Source organism: Atractosteus spatula, chromosome 2 (assembly GCF_055471065.1).
Source record: "Atractosteus spatula isolate fAtrSpa1 chromosome 2, fAtrSpa1.hap1, whole genome shotgun sequence".
In the NCBI taxonomy this organism is placed as follows: domain Eukaryota; kingdom Metazoa; phylum Chordata; class Actinopteri; order Semionotiformes; family Lepisosteidae; genus Atractosteus; species Atractosteus spatula.
In genome coordinates, this window is record NC_142707.1 from 62,480,810 (window position 1) to 62,492,130 (window position 11,321).

Below are 11,321 nucleotides of genomic sequence, written 5' to 3' on the forward strand. Positions count from 1 at the left end.
GAAAGTCATTCTACATTGTATCTCAGTTCACCGTTATGTATAAATTGTGCTGCAATTGTTCAAATTTAACAAAGTGCATCAGTTAATATTACTAATATTAAACAAAAAGCAGCATAATAAAGCTTGTCAACTGCTGAACTATAAAGTTCACTTAATAATAAAGGTATAAGTAAGGATTCTAATACTTCAACAAAGCAAATGAATTGGCAAAGCCCTTTTTTGATTTTTCTGACATCGTTAGGCCTGCGGTGTTTTAATAAAAGTGTAATTATAGTAAGGATTAGATTGTCGAGCTATGTAAGGGGAATGTCACCTGTCAAACTAACTGAAACGCAATGCAAACAAGCAATTACTATAACAATGGTTCTCAAATTATGGGCCATGATATAATTGACATATTCTGAAAGCATTATAACAATCTCTATTGGAATGCGTTGTATTTCTTACTGGAGAAGTACCTGAGTGAGAGCGTTTTGTATTCTAGATGAAGACGTTACACTATAAAAAAAAAAATGTAGCAAACAAAATCGTTATTGCATGTAGTTCAGAAGACATCCAGAACACTGGAGATCATACAAGGACAAGTTTCAAAACACACCTGATAGTGTGCACTAGAAAAACCTGCCTTATGTCTGCTTTTCCTGGGATATTTGCGCAAGTGAAAGTGCACCTAATGCACCTTTCAAGTGGGTAGCTGCCTGAATTGCAGTTTCTCCACACCGTCACGCATCCATGTTTGAGTACCGTCACACTAAGCAGTGCATTACAACAGCTGAGCTACCTGTAGATGCTGCGAAGTCTCTGAAGCTTGAGTCTCAACATGAAACAAAGGGTCCAATGCAGGCTTCTGAAACTCAGAAGCCTTTGAAATGTTCTGAGTTTGGAGCAGTTGTTACAATGTGTTAATAGTTTTATATCCCAAGAAAGCATAAACCTAATTGATAACACTTAGAAACCAAATCCTACAGTATATGCCTATATACAGTAGCTTTGGGATGTGTTCAAACTGCTGCATGTTTCACGAACATTCACATAATAATTTATTTAATTATATATAAATATACATAAATTTAATTTCACTACTCATAGAAGTCCTTATTTCAGCAATACTACTGAAACAAAAGCAATGGCAAGACAAATGCACTCAGGTTCAGGAATCTTCCTATTTATGAACATCTCTGACAACTTGGATGTCTGATTACAATAATTAAGTACTAGTGTGGGAGAGAGAGCTTTCACAGTTGGTGCCAATATAGTATTGAATGTGCCGATGAGCTAGATGTCTTTATCCCCTTGCTTAGTGTAATCTAGTACAACAGTAAGTCTACCTCAATGTTCAATAAACCAGTCCTTTACGTGGAAAGTAGTTCTGGTATTTTCCTTAATTAGTTTGCGAATAAAAATTAAAACGTGCTTCCAAATTCAAGTCAACTGTGAAATTTCAGCAAAGCAAAATGAAAACTTTTTTTACTGGATATCTGCTAACAGGATAAGCTTACATCCATGCTAATATATTATCTGCATTCAGTGTTTAAATAATTTATTTTTCATTATGCCCCTTGATGTGTTCGCATTGCAGTTTGCTGGATGAAGTATTGAAAACTGACTCAACTAAATTTGGGACCAAAAGGGTATCTATATGAAACACGTACATAAATACATATTCTTTTTATTACTTTTGTATGAACAGAATGTGCTATTTTAGGCCTTTCAATGTTAGCTGATTGGAGCACCAAAACGATAAGATCTTCCCTCTGCAGAACAAAACCTCAGACACTTTCCTGGTCACTAAAAGCCTTGAGAATACCTTTCTATTTGGAATGTACTTTTGAAAACCTGAGTTCCTCCTTTGACATATTTAAAAAAAACAATTACATGAAGCAAATGATGGACCTTACAAAGTCTCTTTCTTTTCTAAATACATAATAATATGCTATTTAATTGTCTTTAAACTACATGACTGTCAGTCATGAAAGCTTTTTGAAATGGTTGGAATTTAGTTTCCACAATGTCTTGGTCCTAAAGGGGTGTAGTAAGAGGCTTAAAATTCATTTCGTCTATTGAAGTTGAAGTTGTTTTTTAATAATTTACCCATAACAGTTGCTGTGAACGGAGATCTGGATCTCATACTGTTGTTTACAGCAGTCCCGAATGAACCTTTATGCTTGGTGGATGGTGATTTGGCTGTGGTACAACCTCTGATCTTCCTTCTAGTGATAAGATCTGTATGCAAATCATAGTTGGAATGTAAGCAGTAGGATATTTATTATGTCCATGTAGTGTAAGATTGTCTTTGGATGAACACTTGTTCAGTAGTTAGAAATACAGTATTGACAATGTTTTTTGCAGAATCAGTCCTCAACATCTGTACCTTTTGCTGTTGAGACGAAAGAACTGTAGGGGAGGCTCATTGACTCATTTAGGAGAGACCCTTCAGGCACTACTACAGGTTCAGTTACTCTAGTCTGTAGAGAGTCTTGCAGAGCGAGTAGGACGGTGCCATAAACACTGCATAATATACATCTGCATATGTTTAAGTCAAATGTCCTTGGTTTTGATTGTCTTTAGTTACATCCCAAAGGGTCTTTAAACTTCCACACTTCAAACCGGTCGTGCTCATTTCACCTTGCGTGATGTTGCAGTTTGATGCCGTTGTTGTTTTCTGCAGCTGCTGTCTGTAGGGAGATGTGTTGAAATACGAGATGTAGAGGTTAATTCCATGCTGGAAAAAAGACGGGGACAAAACGCGTTTCAGCTGTGGAGCCTTCAGCAGCTTGAGCCACACGCATAATGATCTTTGTGAAGTTGTCAATGTTAGTCTAGCAGATTTAAGACAGTTTCTCATGCGAAGAAGAACTAGATTATGTATTATGGCCTCATGTGAGAATCAAACATTTCATTCAAGCTGATTCACAGTTGGCACATTCTCTAGCAATTATTTGAGAAGTTAAAACAGCAGTTTTTGGTTAATCTTTTTTTCACTAATTTTGTTTTGACAGATTTACAGTTAAAAACCCTTGATTAACTTTTAAACACAGCTCTTTTCTTGCGTTGAAAGATGCCCATGTACAGGAGTGCTACACTAATTAAGAGTAATAATAATGCATTCAAATATATATACGTTCTTTGAGTTGAGTAAAATAAAATGCAGATGAAGATGGATAAGTTTAATATTTAACCTTTTCTTACTGAAGAGTAGTTGTTCGCAGGTGAATGCATTCTTGCAAGATCTCAGATTCACATTACCTGCAAGATGTGCATTCAGAAAATTAAACGGAAATTAGCTGAAAAATATAATTCTTTTGGCATACCTTCTATACTCTGATAAAGGAGATTTAACATAAAACCTAATAAGTATGAAACTTATTTCCTTTTTTCATAAAAACTTATAATGGGTCCCTTTCCCTTTCTTCAGAATGAGTACACTGCCATCTAGTGTCTAAAGTTTAGCGTTTTTGGCAGTGCTTGTTAAACGGTTTTCAGTAAATGTACTTTTAAATTTCCCTGATAGCATTACTTAGGAAGTCCATCTCTGCTCCTTATTTTTAACAAAAAAAGACACCACTAACAGTTTGCATGGTAAACATTAACAATCTCTTCAACAAGTGAGCCCCTCTTGTCTTAAGGATAGGATTTTGGGATATGGTGAGGCTACTTTTGCTCTTTAATAGCAAAAATATGGTGGTGGCCAGTTACACTTGTAGCCACCTGGCAGGTCAATGTCATGATAACATGTACCTCTGAACATTTTAAAACCTCCGAAGATAGTGTGAATATTTCCTGCAAGTGAACTTGAAAGTGAGTCTTGATTTACAAACTTCACTACATTTGAGATTCCTGTGGCAACTCTGCACTCTGTAAGTGCTTACCTTATCCATCCCCTAGCACACAAAAACAAAGCTCCTTTGCCCTGTTCAGTACCACATTCTTTAAAATATTCAGACAAGGTGATTTTTATGATGTCTCAAATCTTATGTATAGGACTTTGATCTCTCCTTTACAATGGTAAATATCGTAATAAGACAACAACCAATTGATGCGTCTGTTACAAGTTTAATCTTCTGTTTACTTAGCATGCTGTTATTGCCATAAGACTGAACAGAATCATTAAGGAAAACTTTTACAGAAGAAGATAGATATGTGGAGGGCGATAGCTAATGGAATTTGTTCTTGCTCTCTTACAACACATTTGTAAATAGGAGTGGTATCTTGGAAACAGTGTTTGTGTGGGGAATGTGCTTTAAGTTGTAAGTAATTAGAAAGTAAACCATTCAGGACTCGTGGCAGTTTTGTTCAGTACGTGTGTACTGGCACAGACGTGACCCTAGTCATGTCAGCAGGTTGGAAATATTTTACAAAAGTACTGGAAGTCTGACAGATTGTCCAAATCATAGATGCAGTGCTGCTGGTGATATTATTCATAAAAAATTAGCACACAGGTTCACATGCTTAGTGCAAGACTGTTATCGAAGAAAACACTGAAATGTAAGTCAGTAAGTGTGCCTTACCATGTGTTTCACTATTATAGTGTTATTTATTAAATTAAAAATGTATTTTTTTTTTAAATAATACAATGTAAGACTCGGGACTGTAGCTTAATTCAAAATTGGAAGAAAAAAGTCTGGTGTTATAATACCAATAAAGGTTTTTAAGATTTGTCTATGAAAATGGTCAAATCTGTGAAATCAGATTCTAAGGAAGGTCTAACAACATATTTCAAATAATTCTGTCTCGCATCATCTACTGAAATTTACTTCTCTATGCTCTCTAGAATAGACAGATTTTCATTTCATATTTGATTAGAGTTATATTTCATGATGTATACGCCCTATGTGTTTGATACATATAATTCAGAATACATTTGAATGTATCACCAAAATAGACAACCACAGGATTTTTAACAATAACGTTAACGAGTTCAGTTTATTTTTCTGATATTTTGAAGGTGACATAACATGGTTGTATACATTTTCAGGGAGACCCTCAGAAGGCCCCCTGGTTGTTACGGCGATGCACTCATTCGTAGGTCAACAGCCGGGAGACCTCAGCTTCAACGTTGGAGACAAAATCACAGTGCTCACAAAATCGGACTCCCAGTACGACTGGTGGGAGGGCCAGCTGAGAGGAGAGGTTGGGATATTCCCAGCAAACTTTGTATCCTACAGCTAAAAGCAACAGAAGAACTTTGTTCTTACATTGGGTTTGGTAAAGCTGCTTTACATTACTGCATTGGGGTTTGGATTTTCATGGCTTAAAATGAAGGGGAAAAACAGCCTTAAAATGTGTATGGTGTGCCTTGTAGGTTTATTTTATTTTGTTTGTTATGTCTTTATACTGTACTTAACCTCAGGTGTAAATGAAGTGTCTTTGATTAAACAATTGTCTATTAATAATTTGTATAATGAGGTATATATTGAGAAGCAATTGAAATTTTAATATGTATGTGAGGATGGACTGATCTGAGGTGGGGTTTCAAGTCCATAATGCATTCGCAAGCTGCTTACAAAAGTCACTTCTGGTAGCCTTAACATTAGGAGAAAAGAAGATTTTGTATCTGATTAAAACAGAATGCCCAATATGCAAAACTGTAAGGGCTAACTTATGAGGCACAATGTGTCACTATTCCAGTCCTTCTGCCCTTTAACACTACTCTCTCACATCATGGACACTTTGCAAGGTGGAAACTTATAAAATGTTGAAGAAAAAAGCAAGGCTACGGTGACCTCTTAATATTAACGTTTTAATTTCTGTGCCTGGAGAGATTTATGACTTGCTCATTACCACAAAAGTATTATTTGTTAGATAGGAATTGGAATACCACAGCAACAGCATATGAGGAAGTCTAAAAATCACAATAAGTAATCATGTAAACTCCACAACTCTGCCAAACTGTACCGTGCAGTGAAGCCACAGCCTAAAACAAGACACTAACACTACATGGGCTGATAAGAAAGCCTTCAGTGTTCGTCGCCTTATAACACTGGCTGCCAAAAGAAAGTTGGCATTACTCTGTAGTGCAGCATCTTGGAACACTTATTTAAAAATGTGAGAACACTAACACTATGAGAATTATCTTTGATGTCTTTAGTTTTTGAGATTTGTTAATTTTCTTTATATCACAAAATTACTGTGGCAATCTTAATCTCATTAATGTACAGGTTAATACAATTACGATTGATAAAATTACAAGTGTAAGTTGTTATAATGTAGATTAATTACTGCCTGGTTTTTGTAATGTACTTTTAAAGATTGTTTAGATAATTTATAAAAAAATATTCTGATTACAAAAACCCACTTCAAACATAACATGTATGTAATTGGTTGCAAATGGAAATATTTTTAGAAGAAATTATGGTTTAAAATAAAGACTGTGATTGTAATTTGTGCACTGTTTTTTTCATTAAGAAATACAATTTAGAATTTGCATGTGTGGGTGTGAAAGTACTGTCATGATGAAATGGAGTGTGTGACATTAATCAAAGGTTAAATCAAGGCATGCCCATGTTAAATTATACAATGCTCTAATAAGACCGTGTTTAAAATACTGTATACAGGTTTGGTCAAGCTGATAAAAAAGACATTACTGCTCTGGAAGGAGTCCAGACATTGCAAGGATTAAGGAATGTTCTATACAGTAGTGACGGCAGAAAAGACTATAAGGGTACCAGATTCAAGTATTCAAACACCTCAAAGGCACTGACAAAGTGAACCTGGGGGAATTTCTCAGAGCCGACGGTGAAACACTAATCATAGGACACCAGGGAAAACTGTGTGGAAAAACATTTTAAAACTGAGACCAGGAAGCAAGTTTTACCACAGAAGGTTGTGGGAATCTGGAATAAGCTACCCAGCCATGTTCTTGAAACTGAAAACCTTTAATCCAAGAAACAGCTGGATGTGTTTCTTGTGTCCACAATCTACTTAGCAACAAAACAAACCAGTCAGGCCAAATGGCCTCATCTTTCTTTAACCTTCAATGTGAAATTTGCATGATGGCACAGTACAGTAAGAAATTGATTGATAGTTCACTACTTTTTAGTTATGCTCTTGGCCATTCTTTAACAACCTAGTTAGAACTGTTTTTGAAAACCAATTATCTATTTACAGAACCTTTATAACAAAGCAGGGCACACTTTGCTGTGCATGTACCACAACTATATTTTCTATACTGTATATATATTTGAAGGAAAGGAAATAAGATATACCAATTTCTAGTAGAAGTTTCTTCATTGTATTTTTTTTTATATGAACCTAACTTTTTACCCCAGGCAACAGGAGATCTTCACACCATCATGGGTGACCTTATCATAAGTGAAGCACTAGTGTTGGAGAGACTAGAAGCAATTTAAAGGAGTACCTCTTTTTGGCTGTAGTGTATGCATCCTACTGAGTTAGAAGAAATGAGGAATATGACTGAAGAAACACTTTTAGTCACTCCCGAAGAACTGAGAATTGCTTCAGGTAGGGAGGGAAATTGAAAGCATAATACTGTAACTCTGCATAAGATATTGGACAATGTATTATAACAAATCTGTCATCTTTACATTTATTCCAGATCATTTGTATTTCCAATAATTTTAGTAATAAGATTATCACCTGCAAATGTCATGCACAGTACCATTTTGAAAGAGGTCTTGTATTACCAACACTTTAATTCTCTGAAATAGCAAAACCATCATGAACAGAATAATTAAAACAGAATATGCAGACTTATATATCTGGATTATTGGAACAAGTAATAGGTTTATTCCATGCTGGAAAAAAAAGAAAGAAAACAACGTTTCGGCCGTGGAGCCTTCTTCAGGTGTGAGAAAGACAAGGCAGTAAGCAAAGGTAATGTAGCAGGAGAACAAAGGCTGGGAGAGAGGAGAAGTGAGAGGCGAGAGCAGGGGACAGAAAGAGAGGCCAATCAAGAGGTGTGAAGTCAGAATAGGTGTAGAGAGGTGTGAAATGAAACTTCCAATGAATGGAGAAAATTTAGAAGAAGAGTAGTCTGTCGTTAAGAGAAGGGGGAAGGTGTGATCCTAGCTGCAGGATAATTTTGGTTTCGGTAGTCTTTCTGATGTATGAGTTCTCTAGAGAGAGGCACTCTCTATACCCAGTAAACACAGGTCCAACCTCACCCATGGAGAAAATCAGGCGCTCCAGTCTCTCCGCAACAGAGATGATATCGTCAACAAACCAGCGGACAAAGGAGGCGCTGTTGTGGTGTGGTGTAAGGACCTATATATCTTTGAAGCCTCTAGACAACTAACTGACACTTCTGGCTACCTCCCTCTCCAACACGACCCTACCACTGACTACCAAAAGGAAGTGGTATCCACCATTTCCCTTCTTATCAGCAGTAATGAGCTCCCCCAGGAGGCGAACCGTCTCATCATGGAACATCCGCAGGTAGCTCAATTTTACCTCCTCCCCAAAAAACAACAAACCGGACACTCCTGGACGCCCAATCGTATCAGCATGTAACTATCCAACTACTTACATCTCAGCCTTTCTCGACAGCCTCATGAGACCGCTGGTAGAAGGTCTTCCCTCATACATCAAGGACACCAACCACGCGCTCCAACTTTTTAATGATTTCCAATTTCAGGGCACCGAATGCTACATTTTTACCATGGACATCACATCTCTTTACACCGTCATTCCCCATAATGACGGCCTTACAGCCCTCAAGCACACGCTGGACAAACACACAGTGCTTGATCCACCCACCCACATCCTGGTACGCCTTGTAGAATTGGTCCTCACACTGAATGCATTCTCTTTCAATAACCTTTTTTACCAACTGGTGAGTGGAGTTGCCATGGGCACCAGAATGGGACCCAGCTATGCCAATATTTTTGTCGGCTGGGTAGAAGAACATTTCTTCGCTTCCTACACTGGCTATGTCCCTGACCTCTACAAGCGATACATTGATGACTGCGTTGGTGCCGCCACATGCTCCAACGACCATCTTGAATGCTTCCTGCATCATTTCACCAACTTCCACCCGTCCCTCAAATATATGGTTAACATATCTTCCACTTTTCTTCTGTTTCTAGACATCAACCTCTCCATCAACTACCCCTGACTCTCCACTTCAGATTATTACAAACCCACGGATTCACACAGCTATCTCCTGTATAGCTCATTTCACCCTAAGCACACCAAAAACTCTCTCCCTTTTTCGCAGTTCCTTCGGCTACGATGATTATGCAGCGATGACATCGACTTCCAGAACCAAGCCCTCAAAATGTACTCCTTTTTAACCAACAGAGGATACCCCAGCAGTGTTATTGACAGGGCCCTTGCACGAGCCAAAAACACCCCCCGGACCATCAACCCGATCAGGAACTCCCGCCGTAACAACCGCATTCCTTTGGTGCTTCCTTACCACCCTAACACACTTCCTATCCCCAGGACTATTAACCACAACTTTTCCATCCTACAGGATGATCCCTCCATTGGGGCCCTCTTTTGTGACCGCCCCATCATCTCATTTTGCCGATCACCTAATCTGCGCAACCTTCTTGTTCACAGCTCCTTTGACCACCCTCAGCAACCTTCCACACCAGGCACTTTCCCTTGCAACAGAGCTTGCTGTATCACCTGCAAGTACACATCTAACACCACACTCATTCAAGGCAACTCAGGACAATTCCAGATCACCCAGATGGCATCTTGTACCTCCAGCAACCTTATTTACTGTATCTCTTGCAGTAAATGCCCAGCCATCTATATTGGAGAAACAGGTAGGAGACTCGGAGACCGCTTCAGAGAACACATCAGGGCTGTGGAGATTAAAGATCTCTCCAAGCCCATTGTTTCTCATTTCACCTCTTACAGCCATGACCACTCTAATCTCTCCGTCTGTGTTCTCAAAGACGGTTTTCCGAACTCAGACATCAGAAAGACTACCGAAACCAAAATTATCCTGCAGCTAGGATCACACCTTCCCCCTTCTCTTAACGACAGACTATTCTTCTTCTAAATTTTCTCCATTCATTGGAAGTTTCATTTCACACCTCTCTACACCTATTCTGACTTCACACCTCTTGATTGGCCTCTCTTTCTGTCCCCTGCTCCCGCCTCTCACTCCTCCTCTCTCCCAGCCTTTGTTCTCCTGCTACATTACCTTTGTTTACTGCCTTGTCTTTCTCACACCTGAAGAAGGCTCCATGGCCGAAACATTGTGTTTTCTTTCTTCTTTTTTTCAGCATGGAATAAACCTATTACTTGTTCCTTTGCAGCCTACGCATGCTGACGCAGCTATCCACCTGAACTATCTGGATTATTGCTGAAATAGTTTTAAAAATGTAATATAGCGTATAAGGTAGGAATGTAAAAGAACTTTCCAGTCCAGAATATTTTGAAACCTCTCTCTGCAGATGGCAAAACAGAAAAAAACATTTAAAAATAAGGAAAAAAAATACCCAGGGATGTTTTATCTGCCTGTTGCTTTTGGATTTTAAACACGTCCTTTATACTTATTTTGGAAAATACCTGTTAAGGAACTAGGAGAAGTTCCTAGTTCATTATCAATAGCAAGTTAAGCTTTTAAAGCTTTTCTATAAAATAAGAATTTAGTAGTTTGAAACAACCTAATGAAGGCAGAGTAGAGGGCATCGTTCGAATTTGTTTGCTTTGCTGGCTAGCCTGGCTGAAAGGACAATAACCTGTCTTGTGAGGATGAGGCCATCAGGAGCCCCACAAGAAGAGAGAGGGACCCCATGGTGCCAATGCAGAATGCCTAAATGAAGTTTCATTAGAATATGAACCAGAATAGGATTAGTAGAGCGAATGAAGAAGGGGTGATCTGAAAGGTCTGATGAAAGCCGTAGGAGCATTTCAATGCCAACCAGGGAGAGTGACAGACACAGCAATACTGTAGATAAGGAATCCAAAAAGGGTGAATGTTTCCAAAACCATGAGCCTGCACACTGTTCCAACTGTAAACAGGGATCCGGGCAGCTGGTAGTGGGTGGAAAAATTGGGAGATGAAAGTCAGCCGAGCCAAAAACAGCCCTCGGATCATCAATGAGCAGGAACTCCCGGCCTCAAAATCGCATTTCACTGGTGCTTCCCTACCACCCTAACACCCTTTCTATCCCCAGGACCATTAATGACAACTTCCCCATTTTACAGGATAATCCCTCCGCCGGTACCTTGTTTTCTAACCACCACATCATCTCATATCACGACCACCTAATCTGCGTAACGTTCTTGTTCGCAGCTCCCTTGACCGCCCTCAGCAACCATCCACACCAGGCACTTTCCCTTGCAACAGAGCTCGCTGTATCACCTGCAAGTACACATCTAACACCACACTCATTCAAGGC

At 38.7% G+C, this 11,321-nt stretch overlaps 1 protein-coding gene across 1 annotated transcript in view; it reads left to right on the forward strand.

Annotated features, from left to right (window-relative positions):
• sh3yl1 (SH3 and SYLF domain containing 1) overlaps positions 1 to 6,380 on the forward strand; it is a 56,889-nt gene extending 50,509 nt beyond the window's left edge. Inside the window, exon 10 of the mRNA XM_088906654.1 lies at positions 4,976 to 6,380. Coding sequence (XP_088762780.1) covers positions 4,976 to 5,169 — 194 coding nt within the window. The 3' untranslated portion in view covers positions 5,170 to 6,380. The remainder of the gene's footprint in view (positions 1 to 4,975) is intronic.
• Positions 6,381 to 11,321: the final 4,941 nt, after the last annotated feature.